The 19,159-nt window shown below is 38.2% G+C and overlaps 2 protein-coding genes and 1 long non-coding RNA gene across 5 annotated transcripts; 2 read left to right on the top strand and 1 right to left on the bottom strand.

Annotated features, from left to right (window-relative positions):
• The first annotated feature begins 40 nt into the window (after positions 1-40).
• Positions 41-9,856, top strand: LOC108052757 (facilitated trehalose transporter Tret1-2 homolog). 2 transcript variants are annotated; one of them, XM_017135231.2, is made up of 6 exons: positions 41-249; positions 6,421-6,535; positions 6,600-6,755; positions 7,366-7,551; positions 7,606-7,850; positions 8,462-9,856. In XM_017135231.2, exons 1-6 carry the CDS (start codon positions 223-225, stop codon positions 9,224-9,226), a joined length of 1,494 nt encoding a protein of 497 aa, XP_016990720.1. In that variant the 5' UTR covers positions 41-222; the 3' UTR covers positions 9,227-9,856. The 2 variants fall into 2 exon arrangements, with proteins under 2 accessions (XP_016990720.1, XP_016990719.1); XM_017135230.2 differs by lacking the exon at positions 41-249 and adding an exon at positions 5,094-5,369.
• Positions 6,093-6,714, bottom strand: LOC108052758. Its single transcript, XR_001769661.2, has 2 exons — positions 6,598-6,714; positions 6,093-6,527 (listed from the first exon to the last, which is right to left on the bottom strand). It is a non-coding gene; the product is annotated as an uncharacterized LOC108052758 (long non-coding RNA).
• Positions 9,857-12,134: 2,278 nt separating the features above from the next.
• Positions 12,135-18,079, top strand: LOC108052759 (facilitated trehalose transporter Tret1). Of its 2 annotated transcripts, none has more exons than XM_017135234.2 (4): positions 12,135-12,283; positions 15,446-15,618; positions 16,067-16,480; positions 16,978-18,079. In XM_017135234.2, exons 2-4 carry the CDS (start codon positions 15,474-15,476, stop codon positions 17,892-17,894), a joined length of 1,476 nt encoding a protein of 491 aa, XP_016990723.1. In that variant the 5' UTR covers positions 12,135-12,283; positions 15,446-15,473; the 3' UTR covers positions 17,895-18,079. The 2 variants fall into 2 exon arrangements, with proteins under 2 accessions (XP_016990723.1, XP_016990721.1); XM_017135232.2 differs by lacking the exon at positions 12,135-12,283 and adding an exon at positions 14,722-14,842.
• The last annotated feature ends 1,080 nt before the right edge of the window (positions 18,080-19,159 follow it).

Below are 19,159 nucleotides of genomic sequence, written 5' to 3'. Positions count from 1 at the left end.
AATTTCGCTTAGCTGCTAAGCGATTCCCTTGGAGAAATTCAGTTCAGCCCGGACGCTCATCGCGCCCATCCACACGTTTCGATAGTTAAAGCCTCCACAAAATTGTAACTGATCAGCAAAGTGCCATCATAATAAAATAAAATCAAATAAACTTAATATATAAACTCGCAAAGGCGGGAAGAATATTTTAGTAGTGGTTATTTCAAAGGAATAACTTTCATCATGGTGGCTACCGAGGAAGTTAAGAAGGTAATTGAACTAGCGTATTTCAAAAGTTTTACTTTTAGTGCCTAAAAAACAAGCAAATTTAAATTTCGAATTTCTTTTTTTGGTTTTAGTGTAGTCTACAAAATGTTTCCAAAAGTTATGTTTACTATGCAAACGACATGGTCTATAATAAGCGTGCTAGCATTCAAGTTGAAAATATCAATTTTCAAAATATAGAGCAAATTTTAAGCACAGAAATTTTTAGATTCTAGAATTAATGTTTGATTAGGAAGAAAAGAAGAGGAAGAAAAACCCATTTTATGGGCATAAAAAATGTATTTAAAAATCTACATTATTTTAGGAAAAGTTTAAATAGTATAACTTTGGAGCTTGTTAGTTGTATATTTCTTGTTAGGCTGTTTAAAAAAAATAGAGCACCTAGAAAATAAATATAAAAACTACTAGTAATGTTGCGGGGACGTGTTAAGTACTTACCTTTTTATTATAAATTTCAATCACAAAATTTATGACTGAAAAAATATAAAATAAGTGTGGACTTTTGTCGTTAGCCTCCAGAAATAACATTATTTTTGAGCTCTAGTGAGCTTTGTTCTCAATTACTTAATTACTGTATATAAAATTGGGCTACCTGTTTAATTAGCCACTTAAATTTGCATTTATTGTCACAATCTTGCCCTCAATCAAAGAAATAATTTATTAGGTACTAATTGCGAAACAATTTCGAAGTGGAAAGCAGAAATATCTAATCGAAATACACCTCCTTCTGAAGAAGTTTACGCCAAACTCAAGATTTATAAAGGCATCAGCTTGAACAGTTTTGTTTACGGTTCCGCATAGGAGGTTGTCAAGCTAACTTGGTGGTTATCGGGGGTCATAAAGCAAAGATTAGAGCTGGCTTAGGGCCGCAGGATCGAGAGTTTTGTACTTGGGGGGTGGCCCACAGCGCTATCGCGCCCTTGACAGTGGACTGACTAGTCACATTTATGCCGATCGATTACGCTTGCCACTCGACAAGGCCTCTGAAGTGGCTCTTACCAAACGATTCGATGGGGCATTAGGAAGTCGTATACCCGTAATTGAGCACGGGGCCGAAAAGCGGTTATCGGAGATGGAGGGGTCTTACCAAGACTTGGAGGGAGCAGCAGCTACGATCGGCGTGCGGTTCACGCAGCCACAAACTGTTTTCGATAATGGCCAATTAACTGTCCACCTTTGAGCGTGACGCTGGGCTCTTTTATTTCAGATTTTTTAAGAACGATTTCCAGCCGTCCAAATGATTCATTTGCAGCCAGCCTGGTGATAAGGGACAAAATATTCGGTTATTTTTTCGGCATGTGCTCTACAGTACGACCGTTTTATCAAATCGAAGCAGTAAAACAATAATTGTGGCAGCAATATAATACAATATACATAATTTCAGTCGCGTGCCAATCACTTGTTGATGTTTATGTTCGCTGGCATATTTATTTAGCCTGAGTTTATCTGACTTGCACTGCACTGCCGGGCAATCTGCAGGGCAAAATAATAATATTTACAAATCGATATGTTATGACATTTCATGGCCGACCACATCCTGTAAAATGTGATTTGTACAATTGCAAGCGATAACATTTCCTTTAATGTATGATTAACATTTCACTTGTTTGGAAATATAATTAAATTATGAAAAGCCTTTAGTCAGCCTAAGTCCCTTGTATATGATAAGCGCAGACACTAAGAAACAGTTGTCTACGTATTAAGAAATGAATCATTTAAATTATACGCAGTTTAACATAATAATAGCTATTAGTAATAATTTAAAATGGGCAACTTATTTTTTCAAGATTTTTTTAGATTAAACTTTTTAGGAATTGAAGTCCGGTCCATTTTTCGATTTATTTTTTAAGCCATTGTCTGAAATGGGGCAAAATTTGGCATAATTATAAATTCAATCAAATTTAAAAATATAATTTAATTCAATAAAAGGTAGGACAATAATTACAAAATGAAAAGGAATAAAAAGTGTTTCAGCGTTCGGTCTGAATTTATATTACTCAAGGGCCCTGGGTTCAGGTGCACTATAATTTTGACAGTCAAAAATTGTTCTCCATTTGACAAAATGAGAGATATGTCAACATATACCGAAAAATCAACCGAATTTTTTCGTTTTAAACTCGATGTTATATAAAAAACAAGAGAGAACGCTATAGTCGGGTGCTCCGACTATCAGATACCCGTTACTCAGGTAAAGGGAGTGCGAGGGAGATGGAGATAGAAACTTTGATCACGCATAACTTTTTAACGAATGGTCCGATATGAAAAATTTCTTCTACATTTCGATAGGTATTGATAAACACAATAAAACTGCATTTTTACTTTTCCGAAATATTTAAATTTTTAAAATCGTATATAAGCGATTGTGGGCGTTAAAGGGGGCGTGGCACCTTTTTGAAACAAACTTGCGCTGCGTAGGAACTCCTAAAATCTACATGCAAAATGCCAATCTTCTAGCTTTTATAGTTTCCGAGATCTCAGCGTTCATACGGACAGACAGACAGACAGACGGACAGACGGACAGACGGACAGACGGACATGGCTATATTGACTCGGCTAGTGACCCTGATCAAGAATATATATACTTTATAGGGTCGGAAACGCTTCCTTCTAGCTGTTACATACTTTTGCACGAATACAATATACCCTTTTACTCTACGAGTAACGGGTATAACAAGAGAGAAAGCTATAGTCGAGTGCCTCGACTATTAGATACCCGTTACTCAGCTAAACAACTTAGTATAAATATGCCTTCTTGTATGTTTTTCGCCGCTCGAATTAGCACCTTGTCCAGCTGTTCCAAAGTCATCCGTTAGATGGCGCTATTGTATTGCGTCATCTACCCCAAGACATTGGTACTAATAAATTTGGTAAATTTTTGTACGTAGACAGGGTTGGAGGGAATAACACCATTTGGTCGTGTATAAATATCCAAAGATCCTTAAATCCTTTGGAAGTAAAGTAATTTTCGAGTCGTCTACCAAAATAAAGGAAAATATAAAATGACTTTAAAAACTCAAAATAAGTTATTTAATTGTCCGCAAATAACTTCAACTTTTTAACCGTAGAGTGAACTTTTAACTTGTCAAAGAACACTCTTCGAATAACAACGACAAACTGTAAGCCCATAAGCCACTTAAAGAGATAGTTTATTGCGGTCTGGTCATTTTCATAGTCTATATTTAGGAGCATTCAAATGCACAGCACACCTTGAAACAGAAGCGGAAGCCAAGGGTAAACAATACCGCGCAGCAATATCGCTTTAATTACCGCATGGGCAATGGACTTGAGCAAATTAAGGGAATTGCGTCAATAAAAGAAATTGTCTATCGACTGAGTGAGCTGCGATGGCACGGGCACCAGTAGAGCCAAGGGAAATGTGGGCGTGTAGGCGGAAACTTTGAACATAAAAGCCCTCGTGCTCCCCATGTGCATGGGTGGGTAAGATGCTCGGAAATCGGGGGCAGGTGCTTGGGAACAGGCCTCCCGAATGCAAAACAAACGCACATGGCACAAGGCACTCGCTGAACTTGACATCGGAAAAACAGCGAAAGGCGGCTGCACAAACAAAGTAAACAGAGCAAAGCAAACGATGCAAACTAATTAGCACATGATGTTGATGAGCGCCCCTATTTGTGCACTGGGGAAAAATTATGTACCGAAATGTACACAAAAGTCTCTATAAAATATCCGAAAATTAGAAGAAGTTTTGGAGAATACTTTACGACACTTATTAAGTGCCTTAATACGGTTACAAATTTGCGAACTTACAAATATAATATAATTATAAAAATCCAAAGCTCGTGGATGCTCAATAAAACTGAAAAGGTTGAGCGGTATAATTTAAACCATTTTAAACATTTATTAAAATAGTTATCCAAGAAAAGAGAATTCCCAGAAAATAAGAATTTTTTCAGTGTTTGGTGGGTGTGTCTGCCGCATCGTTCTGACCCCCTCTTGCTATCTCTATCGCACTCCATGGGCCTCTCGCTCGCTCCGCCGGCGACTGTTCGACTTGTTTGGGTGTGAATGCGGCGACAGGTTTCTTTTGGCATGCACTTGACGCCATTAAGATGTACGTGATTTATTTTATTATTAGACATTCCGTTTTAATAACATTTTAAACGCTCGATTGCACATCCATCAAGGAATCGGTTTCATAAGGAGCGACTTTATGTTGTTGTCATCTGTTTAGAGACAAGATTCTATTTACGGGCGGAGAATACCCGATGAATGTGGATTTGATTCTCGATGCCGGCACTTGGCAAGTGCATTGCAAACGCACCGAAATGCATTTAGCAATTTAATTTTAGCCGGCGCATTGTCGGAAGTATTTGCTCGCTCGGACTTTGTTCGACTCAGGTGCGGTGGCGTATGCGTAATATCTGCGTGGTTTCACTTAAGAAATCACTTCAAATTGATTTCAATTGTTTAGCAATTAATATGGCAATGCAAGTTAGATTTTAGATTATCGTATGCAGGGGCATATATTGATTATAAAGATTATTGATTCGTATGAAGGGCGAAAGGAAAAATGATTCTTCATTTGAAAACTCCTTTCAACAGGTTCCTCACTGGACACAATTTTGGTTTGTAAGTGTGCAATCAATTTGTTTCTGACGTAAAACAAAAGATTCGACTGCATCTGATGCGCGTAATCTGCTGGCAATCCAACGAAATGCCAACACAAGCGCCAGATAAAATAAAAGTTTTATGCACAATAGAAGAATTTTCGCCAAGATTCGAGATGAAAATACGTTTTTTCGAAGAGACCAACGTTTCAGTCGACTCGAGCTGTTCGCACGAGACAATCCATTGCCCCCGAGGCAGCCACTAAAATAAGCGGAAAAATCAAAACAAGAATATATATATATATGAACGCGCCTCTAAGATAATTAATGAGAACCGATATAAATAAGTGAAATATATAAGCCAATATATACAAACCATAAAAAGTGTGTTTTACACCAACAAAGCGTCATCAAATTTGGCACAGTGCGTTGTTTGTGCGATCGTCTTATATAAGGCGTTTTTAAAGAACCCGGAAATCGGGCGAATCTCGAATGGATTCGGAAAAGGTGGTCCGCGCAATGGCACGTTGGTGGCAGGTAAAATCATATTGGTAGCAAAACACGAAATCTATTTAATCTGAGAAGTTGTAGGACAAATGTGTCAATATAGTGTAAGACGTGCTAAGTGCATTACTAAATATTTGGGAACAATGGAGCCAAACAGTTTTTTTAGCTACAAGTTATTATAAAAATGTAATTGTGTATGTAAATAAAAAAGGATTTTATAATTTAGAAAACGGATATACGATAGAAAATGTAACTTAGTAGCAATGGCTAAATTTCCTGGTTATTTTTTTTAATACAAATAAAAAGGTTTCAGAATACCGAAGGTGTTCAAAATACTTTTTTTTTGTTTTTTATATTTTCTTATTAAAACTTCTATCTGTTAAAATTATTTAGTACCTGAAATTATGAATAATTTTATCCTTTTTCGGGTTTTTAATTTTAAAGCGTAGACTCTCATTATTTTTTAATAATAATAGTTTGGAACTTTGTCGAAGTGGAAATGAAAGAAAACTCTTAAGTCGACTATTAAGTTTTCACCGATCTTCGGTTTGAGAAGAACCAATTGTTGCTATCATTTATGTAAAATTGTATGACTGAAAATAACGTGGTTTTTGTGTTCTTTTTTCGTTTTAAATAAAATGCTTTTGTAGTTAAAAAAGACTACGCTAACAGGCCTTGTTAAACTTTTAAAAATGCAGTAAAGTCTGCACGTATTTACCTTTCTAATTGGGTTGTCATTTTTATTTTCACATGTTGCTGTAGCCAATATATATTTTATTTATAAGAATATGTTTTTCAAGACCTATTTAACTTTTCCTTTACTATAGTTTGGACTTTGCCAACTGACATCTCTTTAAATTGAGTCTTAATATCGCTTACTGTCGGAATTTTCTTTAAAGATCTAGCTATTTTAATACTAGTATGTATTGATTTTATCAAAGTCCAAAGGAACACAAGCAATTTGAATATTATCGTAACTAGGCCAGCGAGGAAACCAAACAGAGCAGCAATTGTAATCATTATGGATAGAGATAAATTATACTAAAGGCAATTACTCAAGACCGTCTTTTTCCCTTTGCAGACTGTCAGTCAAGAGGATGGTGATCAGAATTCTCGCGATCCGATGAACTACGATCTCCTCCAGGAAGGCGTGGGGAGGACTTCGAAGTCACGCCAATATCTTGCGGCCTTGATAAGTGAGAAGAACGGAATTATTTAGTGCGACGTGGTCTTCAAGGTACACTTATTAAATAATTACAGTTTGCTTGGGAGCGGTTGCTGCCGGAACTGCTCTGGCCTGGACGAGTCCTGTTTTTCCGCAAATCACTCCCAATAACTCAACAGCCGGAAACTCCACAGCAAATGCAACTAGTTCGACTTCCAGTAGTAGTGACATTCTACTGACTAAATCGCAAGGTGAGCCACTTACTTATACCATTTCTTTGATTGTCTATAACAAGTGCTCTAAGACTGCATTGATAGCACTCTTTTTTATTAAATTGTATTGGTTTATTAAGCAACAAATCAATAAGTTAAGAAGTACACTGAAAAAACACCAAGTTTTAAGATGATTGTTTAAAGTTCAAAACTGTGAACAAAACATAAAGAGCAGCGAATAAAATAATTTATAAATATGCATTTAAAAACAAATATATTTAAATTGCAATTTGTGGACCAATTTAAAATCCAACGCCTTAAAGCACAGCCAGTTTAAGAGTCACACTGAACTTAAAGTTGTAATTTAATTTGTTTTACATTCCTTAGCGGGTATTTGTCGGTCAAATGTTTTTTGTTTATTCAGTTAAGCCCCAAGCCCTCAAAATAGAGTACGGAGATATAAGCTGCATGGTCGTTACAAGTGGTTAATAGATAGATGTAGATAATACAGATAATAAAATTTGAACGTGGAGACCATACGTCATTGATACGGAAAAAGCTCCACCGAACTTTTCTGTGGTCGCCTATTTGTGGGTTGTTTAATGAGTTCAAAACATACTGATTATCATATAATGCTTGTTTTTTTCAGAAACATGGGTAGGCTCCCTGCTGGCAGCAGGTGCTCTTTTCGGAGCCCTGCCCTCTGGATTTATAGCTGATACGATCGGCAGACGCTACACCGCCATGGTCATGGACGTGCCCTTCATTTTGGCCTGGATTTCGATCAGTTTCGGTCAGTCGGTCGGCTGGCTGTACGTGGGAAGGTTTTTGATCGGTAGGTGATGGAGCTAGCATTGTTGGAACCGCATTAATACCGTCCACATCCCAGGTATATCCACTGGCAGCTTCTGCGTGGTGGCTCCCATGTACATCTCGGAGATCGCGGAGACCAGCATCCGCGGCAGCCTGGGCACTCTGTTCCAGCTGCTCCTCACGATCGGCATCCTGTTCGTATATGTGGTGGGGGCTGTGGTCTCGTGGACAACTCTGAGCACGCTCTGTCTGTTCATACCAATCCTGCTCTTGGTCGGCCTAATCTTCCTGCCCGAAACTCCAGTCTATCTGCTTAAAAGGGTAAGTAGGCTAAAAAAAAATGTAAAACATTTAAAATCTTTCGATTAACTCCTAGAAAAAGGTGCTCGTATAATTAATAACACAGGAACACAAAATCGAACTTCTTAAAATGTCCACGAACCATTTTGTTTCATGATTTATTTAATTATTATAATCTACTCAAATGAAAAATAGAAAAAGCAATTTATAAAACTAGTCATTTATTTTTAAAAGACAGATTTCCTTGACTTTTTAAAAATTGAATACAAAATAGTTTTAGATGAAAACCAAATATTTGAGATATTTTTTTAGAGCTATAATAAGCCAACATTTAAGATATATTTTTCATTTAGCGTAGAGATAGCATATTACAAAGCTAGTTTTAATGTTCTAAATAATTCAAAATGTCACCACATATAGGACTTTCCTAGGTTTAGTTATACTTCGGAATCTGTGGTTGATCAACTAAGAAGCCCGCAAATATCTTGGCAAAGTACAATGGTTGTTTATCTGTGTAACTTGTGTAATCTACAAAAATGTCTGCTAAATATTTTGTTTTACTTTCTGACCATCTGAGGATTAAATGTTTTATTGATTTGATAACATATTAATTTATTTCTTCTGACTTCCAGGGTGATCGCACAAAGGCCACCAGCTCCTTGAAATGGTTGTGGGGAAACTACTGCGACACCAATTCCGCCATCCAGGTGATCCAGCACGATCTGGACAAGTCTAGTGGGGATGCCTCGATCATGGATCTGTTCAGCAATCGCGCCTCCCGCAATGGACTGGTGATCTCGGTACTCCTGATGGTCTTCCAGCAGTTCTCCGGCATCAACGCGGTGATATTCTACACGAACCAGATCTTTGTGTCGGCGGGCAGCACCCTGGACCCCAGCATCTGCTCCATAATCGTGGGCGTGGTGCAGGTGGTCATGACCTTGGCCTCCTCCCTGCTGATCGACAAGTCCGGGCGCAAGATACTGCTGGTCGCCAGCAGTGCGATCATGACCGTCTGCCTGGCCATGCTGGGTGCCTACTTCACGATAAAGGCAAACGGAGGTGCCGCGTCCATCGGCTGGTTGCCCCTGCTCTGCGTGGTGTTCTTCATCGTCAGCTTCTCGGTGGGCTACGGCCCCATTCCCTGGATGATGATGGGCGAGCTCTTCCTGCCGGACGTGAAGGGCACCGCCGTCTCCCTGACCGTCATGGTGAACTGGGTGTGTGTGTTCGTCGTGACCTGGTGCTTCGGCTCGCTGCAGTCCTTCGGAGACGACGTGCCCTTCTGGTTCTTCAGCGGCTGGATGGCGGTGGCCACCGTCTATGTGGTCATCTCCTTGCAGGAGACGAAGGGCAAGAGTGCCAGCCAAATCCAGAGCTGGCTGAGCGGTCGCTAGGGGATCCCTTCAGGATCCTGCTTTTTAGTTTATTCTAGCTAAATGCCAAAAAGTAATGTAGGAGTTTGGAGGGCTTGGTTTAATACCTTTGCAAAAGAGTTAAGTTACAACCTATATAACATAAGAAGATTCTCCCAATTGGTGTTCATTTATAAAACTCAACTCACACAAGAGATTAACTATTAAGCTAAAGTTATTCTTTTTCATTTCTGCATTAAATAAAACAATATTTAATTTTTGAATATATATGTATTTTATATGACTTATTCCATTAAAATCGGAAGTATATGGAGTGAATAATATTTTGCAAAGGTTTTATAGCCATTTCGATCGAAGAACCATAATACGAGAAATGTACAATTTAACTTGTTAATGTTCCACAATGTTCATAGTGTTTAAATTGACTTCGAAGCTTACATTTAGTGTAGTTCAACTAGTTTCTAAGTACTCATGGCCCCCGTAATGATTTAAGGTGCGAAAAAGTTTCAACCTGTTTGTGCTCTTCTTCTTGTATAAACTTTTCCTGCTGTACGTCAATGTACGCGAAGATGTCAAAGACATATACTTACATGTACTAATTATAATAAATGTACATATATTTGATAATAAACGTATGCTATAAAAAACGAAGTGTTTGCGGGTCAGATTGGAAGCGATAACCACAGGGCCCGGGTACGCCCCTTAAAGTGCGAAAATATACCACTATCAGGCGGTTGCAGTTTACCCGCTGGACGTTGGCGACAGGCCACGCCCACTCCTGGCGCCAGAGCTCGTCGAGATTCCACTCCCCCCCTCCCCATCTCCGCCCCTCGTCATGGTCAGTGTGAAGGTCATCGTCGGTTGATTGATTGATCGACATCGGAATCGCCAGATCGACGCACAAAATGCAAATTGAAATCGTGCCAACCATAGTTTAGGCTATCCCACTTTGTTCGATTGCCGGCATTTCTATGCAAATATTTAACGCAATTACAGGAAGCCCATCGAAGTGTGTATTTGCTTGGATACTCGTATTTGCCCACTTGCTCAACAGGTTGTCCACAATCAGCAACAAGCTAAATACAAATATCGCAGGGGTGGAAATGTGAAATTGATACTGCCGCTGGAGATCATTAGGCATATGTAGTTTACAGCTATTGCCGATAATTTCAATTGCCGTTCGACGTTCGAGTGTCTAGTAAATAAATCGGTTTGATTGATAGGTTAGGGATTAGCTTGTATAAAACAAAGTGCATAAAAACAACGCGATCCATTATGAAAACTATAATTTAGATAAAATATACATACTAAAGAAAACCAAGAATAAGTATACAACTAATTTATCAAATCACTTATTTTGTATGCAATTAGTATTTATAATTTTTAGAAATTTAGATGCAGATTGAATTTAAGGTTGGCTGCTGTTCAGTTTACTTTAAGTAATTTTTACAAAATAAAACCATTATCAAAATTACCCTTTATCAAAAGTTTCACATATATTTTTTGAAACAAAGGTGAAAAATGGTGGAACAATTTTCAACCAATTAAAAATAAAAAACACGATTCACCTTTTAAGAAGTAATACTATTTTTTATAATGCCTATGAATTATAAATACTAATTTATTTGCAGATATTTTTCCTACACCACTAATAAAAGTTTTAGATTGCGCAAAAAAAAGTCCTGCCTTTTTCTATCAAACAACAATACAGTTATTATCAATGTGTATTACATATTTGCACTATATATTTTGTTATCAAAGCGCTATAAACGCTTTACCACTTTATGTGGCTACTTGTATTGATGATAGAATTATCGATTTATGGCCTGTTTATTTTTAACATTAGGGGCTATATTTGCTTGGTTCTTCTATAAAAATATAATTCATCATATGCAATATAATTTACAACTTATTTTGGTTGTAACTTAAATAAGGAGAATGTTCTTAAAATGGTAATTGACAAAATGCAACTTACTTCCGAATTGACAACAACACGAGCCTCTCGTTTTTCCATTTACATAGTGCAACAAATCATTAATGTTTTTTTTTCACATTAAAATTTTGTCAAGACCTGATAACCAGTTTTGTAAAAAAAATGCAACTGCTGCCTTATCATTATTCAAGCCCCCAAATGAAATTCACTTTCGCGATTTAAATTTAGCAGAGCGTCGTAAACAAACGCACTGACTTCTGGCTTGTAATTCCCATGTATATCATGTTGCCTGTTCCGGATGGCGTTAACCAGAATCCCCACATCGGGGGCCCACGTCGATATAAAGCACTTAAAGTGCCTACACCGGAGACATTTCAATTAGCAGATGTGTGGGGCACGCACGATACTTACCGACTAGCCAAGCGACTTGATTGTGTATGTACTAACTGTATCGATAGGCCATCGGAATAAGTCAATCCCCCGAATCGGGTCTGGTGCATGCTAATTAACTTCCTCAACGCTGACTCACTCCGGCGGTCGGAGATACCGATCGGCCAAATTACTCTAAAGTTTTCCACAACATTGTCCGGAACTAGAGGTCTGTGAACACCTTAACTGAACTTAAATGTGTTTTTTATAGCTCTGTTTACTTTTCTATGTCAAAAAAGGCTGCGTGAGCAGCGTCCAATTGCCGACTAGGCAGACAAAGCGTTGATAAAAATCGCAAAAATTCCGAGTTCAACTCTCTCAGTCGAGCTTGGTTCAACGCTCTCGTTTAATTCGGTGTGATAGTTGCCCATGTCTGCGATAAGTCTGGCTCTCTACAATGGGGCGTGTGTGAGTGAGCTTCCTGCACAGTACTACATACAGAATGTATTATCTAGCCTCTGTTTGAGTTGCGACTAAGTACGAGTATAAATGCGTCTGTCATAATTTTTGCATGCCCAACACAAAAGCGTCAAAACACCCGCGATTCGACATCATTTCAATTCCGGCAGCCAGCCAAACAGTTAGCTCTGATCTCTGTGGACTCCAGTTACTGAATTATTACTAAATTAATTCTCACATTACGTATACGCCGAGTACTACAGCCAGACAGTGTTTCATTGATTGCCCACTAATTGATAATTTCGGCTTCAAAATGGGTGAGTCGAACGACCTAGTTAATAAGTGTATCACCAAAGTGTTTGTTTTTGGTCGCCACTGATTTGTTACCCCGCTGCCGAGTGCTGATAAATTGATCATGAAGTGTCGCCTTGAATTATTATAAATATCAAATATGATAATAGCATGTGCTGCGATTAGGGCCCATACCAAACGCATTATCGCAGTAAACGTGAACGAAGTTTATGTGATAATGTTCCCTTAAATAATTTTGTTAGTTTCCATCTGATTTTGAAGCGATCGGTCCACAGTTTGTCGTTAAGCTGTCCTTAAGGCTCCACGAAGTTCCTTTATTGTAGGTAAACTTGATTAGAATTCTAAATTGTATTTAAAATATAAAAAGTTTGAGTTAAAAGTAAAATCCTTCGAGCAATTAAAGAAAAATGATAAAGTGTTCAAAGATTAAGCTTCCCAATTTATGTGAAGATATATCTATTAATTGGCAGCCCTTTTTGTGTATATAGCCAACACTTGGAATAGTATCTCTACCTACTCATTCGACGAAAACAACACTTAATTTTGGTGGCGGTGAAATAGTGTCTTATCAAATTGTGTCTAATTACATTTTTGAAATGTCTGTCTCGTCACTAAAATAGTGATCTGTGTCAAAGTGTTAATACTTTTATAGAAAATTTGTATCACTTTATTTATTATTTACAATTTTAGAGTATAGATAGTAGTCTGCCAACTATGTCAGCTTGAAGCTTTGCTGTAATTTCACCCTGATAACAATTTTAAGAACGCCCCTTTTTTCGTTCGACAATAAACATTAAAGAATCAACAATATTAAAAGAACAATACTGTTAAAAACACATTTGCTTAGCAAGTATGTACACCTAAATAAACAGAAAAAACTGTAGAGTCACCACGGAAAGTTTTTGACTTAATCACTCTTAAAACTTACTTCCGTGACTAGCAGATTGGTAAAATGGTTTGGTAACCTTCAGAGGAAGAAGTTCATAAACTCATGTGTCCGAATTATTTGAAAAGCTTATCAGAAGCTGGTCAATGCAAGTCAAAACAACACATATCTAGGGACTTGAACAATTTTAGAGATTAAATAAATCTGTTTGAGTTATGGTTAAAACCCCAACGAAGGAATTTACTCAAAAAGGTCTATAAATTAACGGCGCACAATATCCATTCATTATAATTTTTTTGGTATTCAACTACTACTACTTTGTGCTATCGTTAACACTCGGCAGGAAGAGTTTAAAGTAATTATACATTTGCGCAACAATTACGACACTTGTTGATGAGAGGATAGCTTTTACGGTGACAGGACCAATCTCAAGTGTTTTATTTGGCTAGTCCAGGTGTTTCTTGACCAATAACTTGTCGAGATACTGCCCAAGCAGATATGACAATCGGCGCTATTCCGAGTGCCTTTCACACCCCCTGCACGTGTCTCGCCTGACTCTCAGAAATTGTGTCACCACCTTCGATCTGGAAATAGCTAAATAAATCCAAGGACAGTGGCGTTAAAGTGCATCGGAAATTACTCAATAATCACGAATCATTACAAAACCGTATTTACGCAATCGGTGTCATTTGATTTTATTTAGAAATGGGTTGGGTTGCGGTATGTGACTAAAAGAGGCACTTGTAGATTAATATGTTTTTGTTTTTTTTTGCCCTATAGGGACATGTACTTAAACTGAAAAAAATATCTTTGATTAAATTGTAATTACACTGAAAGATTTCCTGGTGTTTTTAAAAAATTTTAATTTCTTTTATATGTTAAAATAAATCTTAATAATCTAAATCACAATCGAAAACACACATAGTTTAATTCCATGCTTAGAGTACCGAAATCAACTAATATTGGGAGGCTCATAGATAACGCAACTAACTTTTACAATTTTGGTCAAATCATATTTTTTGCGGTTTGTTTATAAAATTATTAATTAAAGAATAAGACATCTTATTAAGCTATTGGTTGGAATATGGTTATAGCATATTTCCGGAAACGGGGATTGGGTTTTTGCAGGCGAATTCCTAGTAAATTAAATGGTTTTTTTGTAGTATGCCAGGAGTGAAGTGGGGCAGTCGCCCTTTTGCCGGCGGGTCGGCCAAGCAAACAAATTGAGATTGGGGGCACAGTTTTCGCTGCACCGCCGCGCCTTATCACATTACATATGGGCCAGTTCAAGTGCAATTCCGACCAAAACAAGCAGCTTAATATATATTGAGATTTCGATCCGATGGCAATGGCAGAGAGAGTATCGATCGGGAGAAGGCAGCTCCGATGATACTACACCAATCGCCTATAGACTATAGATGGGTTTGCCATGGAACGGGAGGCGCTTCCCTGATAAGATAATGCACGTGTAAGAGCACTCGTCAAGTCGAGTGTCGGTGAACATTATTGGACGTGTATTGATTTCGAATGCCTGCCATATAAGGCGGAAAATCTTTAAATTCGCGCGATTCGGCGATTCGAATAGCATTACAGTTCTCCAGGGAGACGCAATCGGTTTCAATTTTAATTAGGGATCCTGCTCGTGTGGGACTAACTTCGCTTTGAAGGTTTTTTTTCTGTAAGGATGTGCAAAGGATGTGAAAAACCTATAATTATAATCTTCCAGAAATATAGTGGCTAAATTCCACTGATAATGACTTGGTGCCATAATCATTACACAAATCTGCGAAAAGTGTCAACCGTGATTACATAAGCAACTACAAACTACAAAACAAAATAAATTAATTAGCAACACAAATACAACAGAAATAAATTTGTATTAGCTTTGTTCATAGTGCAATTAAAATAATTTGGTAATTTATCGCATTAAATAATGAACCGACTGCAGTTCCGCCTTCGTTTAACTTTTTGCTACATTATTAACTCCAAACGATGTGTATAGATGTTACTGGCTAATAATTCGATAACGTGTTGATTTAAAAATTGGCAGATAATGTGACAAACTTTTGTTGAGCGAAGTGTAACGGAATGAAAGGAATGTGTTTGGCTTCCTCTCACATATGGTTGCATGAATCATGACCTCCAAGAAATCAGAACAGTGCCAAATTCTTACCATTTCAACTCACGCCCAATTGAATTACAAATGGGGCCAGCATCATTACTCCAAGTCAACTGAATTGCTAATGACGACTTTCGTTTTTCCACTGTCACGCTCTTGCAGCTGCTTCTGTACACTTTAAGTCGGCCAGATGTCCTCAATAACCCGGGAGGAGGTGAGCGGAGTGCAGTATTCCTACACGGAAGTCAGTACGTTTCAGATCAGCGAAGGCAACACTCGAAATATGTCACCCGAACCGGTCAAGTCCGGCCGTATTTTTCTGGCTGCAGTGGCAGGTGAGTTACATATATATTTTTCAGGAATGATAGATTTGAGCATTTAGTGCAAATTATTACACATAGTTAGTTAAATTAAAAAAATAAATTTAAAAATAATGAAGTACATTTTTTAATTAGTTTATAAAATAACTGAAAACCTTTTTTTTTTGGTTTATAAATTGATTTGATAAAAAAAGGTAAAAGTAATTAACTATTTATATAAATAGCTTATATAAGCAAAACACTTTTTTTAAAATTAAGCCCTTTTATATTATTTTATACATAGTTAAATTCATTATAATACGTTCTACGTTCTATTTTTTACTTCAAAAGAGTCAATTTTAAACAAAGAATACAAGTGGAAAACATAGGAAAAATAAATTAATATTTGGATATGTTCCTTTATTATGTTATAAGATGTCTTGTAACTATTTTATTTATTTAATTCGGATATTCTTTCAACTAGCCAACTTATCCGCCTTTGTCGTGGGCACCACCCTCGGATGGACATCTCCGATCGGGCCCAAGCTGAAGGCCGAAGACACCTCAGACTCGCCGCTGAGCAGACCCATCACATCCGAGGAAGATGCCTGGATCTCCTCCCTGATTGCCATCGGTGCCCTGGTGGCTCCTTTCGTGGCTGGTCCGATGGCCGACCGCATTGGCCGGAAGTGGGTGCTCCTGTCCAGCAGCCTCTTCTTCGTCCTGGCCTTCGGCCTAAACATGGTGGCCTCCGAGGTGTGGATCCTCTATCTGTCCAGACTGATTCAGGGCTTTGGCGTCGGCTTCGTCATGACCGTGCAGCCAATGTATGTGGGTGAGATTTCCACGGACAATGTGCGAGGTGCCACCGGATCCCTGATGCAGCTCTTCATTGTGGGTGAGTCGATTAATGGGGGAAAGGATTCGGAGAGTTAAAACGCAATATTAATCTATCTAAAACGGGCTTAAATATAACTAAAATATTGTTATGATAGAGGAATTCCAAGGTTTTGGAATACATATTGGCAGCATATTTCATTCCTAATTGTAGCATTTTTTAAAAATCAATTTTAATGGTAAACATTTCAATTAAAATTGTATTGAATGCACAGAAAATAACAAAGAAATTAAATTATTTCGTTTTTAAATTTCAAGCATTTTTATTGGATTACACAGATCTAAATATTTTTGAGTGATAAAGTAAAATTAAAATTTTTGACATCAATAATCAAACATAATTTCAGTTTTCTAAAGGTCAGTCGTAAAGGAGAAAGCCGAAATAGTTATATGTCCTTAAAATGTGGCTACAGGTGCCTCGGTTTATTTTGTAGTAATGAAGGGAGTAGTTAAAAGTTATTATAAGTTACTAATTAAACATTGTTTTGCCCACCTCAGCTGGCATTCTGTATGTCTACGCCATTGGACCGTATGTTTCCTACCAGGCTCTGCAGTGGTGCTGCATTGTGGTGCCCGTGGTGTTCGACCTTGTGTTCTACCTGATGCCCGAGAGTCCGTACTTCTTCGCCGGAAAAGGTCGCAAGTCGGAGGCCCTGAAGTCGCTGCAGTATCTCCGCGGCCAGAGTGCCGAGGGCGTGCACGACGAGATGGCCGAGATTCAGGCCAACGTGGAGGAGGCGATGGCCAACAAGGGCACCATGATGGATCTGTTCAAGAACGCTGGCAACCGCAGGGCATTGTTTATCTGTGCCGGCCTGATCTCCTTCCAGCAACTGTCAGGAATCAATGTGGTGCTCTTCAACAGCCAGTCGATATTTGCAAGTGCCGACACCGGGCTGGATCCGGCCATTGCCACCATCATCATCGGATGTGTCCAGGTGGGATCTTCGGCCCTGACCCCTTTGGTGGCCGATCGCCTGGGCCGGAAGGTGATGCTGCTGACCTCCTCCAGTGTGATGTCCATCGGACTGGCGGCCCTGGGAGGATTCTTCTACATGCAGCTGGTCGTAAAGGACATCTCCAGTGTGGTTTGGATGCCGGTTCCCGCCCTGATCATCTACAATATTGTCTACTGCACGGGCTTCGGACCGCTGCCGTGGGCGGTGCTCGGCGAGATGTTCCCGGCCAACATCAAGTCGGCGGCCTCCTCCGTGGTGGCCAGCACCTGCTGGACACTGGGCTTCCTGGTCACCTTCTTCTACCCCTCCCTCGATGCCCTCGGTTCCTACTACGCCTTCTGGCTCTTCGCCGTCTTCATGGTGGTGGCCTTCTTCTTCGTGCTCTTCGTGGTGATGGAGACGAAGGGGCTCAGCCTGCAGGAGATCCAGGATCGACTCAACGGAAAGCGCGACTAGGGAGCGGATCCTGCATTTGTTTCTGCATTTGCGGGCCTGATTCCATAATGATCTTTAACGTACGTCTAAGGTCGATATGCAAGTATTTTATTGGTTAGTGTTGTAAGCCTACACTCAATTGTTACATGTTTTTCCTGTTAATTGTAAAACAAAACAAAAATTTAGCAATAATAATTATGAAATAATAATAAATGAAATGGCTTTCACTGGGGTGTAAGAAGTTCCAAAAAGATATTTCAGTGAGACATTATTTTTCATAGTTGCAGCGATATAAAATGCTTGTTTTAGTTTATATTATAATTTGAAGGTTATTTAAAGGTCTCTGATATATACAAAATATGTGTATTCAAGGTGCACTAAACAAGAAAAGAAAACAACTTCTCCAATGTATTCGTACACGCTCGTACACGCTTGCAGCTATTACAAAATTAATAAATATTCTATAAAACAATTATATTTTGATTTGTAAGCGTTTAGCTTACAAAAATGAATCTAGGTCTATTTTTCTATACTATTATCGATTTTTATAGCAGCTTATGATATAGTCGACCTTTTTTCGATAATATATTTCGTTCAAAATAGTAATTAATTGTAGTATACAAAATGTAAGTTAAACTTATAAATGTCATTTTGACATATAAATGCATAAAGAAGTGTGGTGGTAGTTCTGTGACAAAGTGGATAAAAATAAGAATAAAATGGAAAGTAAGACAATTTTTACAATAAATTATTTATAAAAGCAATTATTTTTTCAATGAAAACAAGAAAGGAAGCAAACTTCGGCAAGTTGAAGTTTATATACCCTTGCAGTTGTTTCAAATCTACTACATTTCGATTTCTATGCCTATATTACTATATATTTGCCATCGTTTTTCTGTCAGTTGTATGATATTGTTGTCCGACTTTAATAAAATTAAAACCGTAATTCCATAATATTTATATATTACCAAATCCCGAAGAAAAAACAAAAAAAAACACAAAAGGAAAGCTAGCTTAGGGCGGAGCCGAAGTTGATATATCCTTGCAGAATATTCTGTAAATTCTATTGATTGGCCAAAAATAAAATCCATAGGAAATCCCAACTTCCTAACCTTACAAACACCAAAGTTATGGCATTTCCGATCAATCAGTTATATGGCGGCTATATACTGTGTGCAAAGGAACGAAGGGTGTGTGCAAAGTTTCAATTCGACATGGCTAGATCGACTCTCCTGGTGATGGTGATCTAGAATATATGTACTTTATAGGGTTGAAATCTTTTGACT

The sequence above is a fragment of the Drosophila rhopaloa genome, unplaced genomic scaffold (assembly GCF_018152115.1).
Source record: "Drosophila rhopaloa isolate 14029-0021.01 unplaced genomic scaffold, ASM1815211v1 contig_155, whole genome shotgun sequence".
In the NCBI taxonomy this organism is placed as follows: Eukaryota; Metazoa; Arthropoda; class Insecta; order Diptera; family Drosophilidae; genus Drosophila; species Drosophila rhopaloa.
The sequence above is the reverse complement of the archived record's forward strand: the minus strand, read 5'-3'. Positions and strand labels throughout refer to the sequence as shown.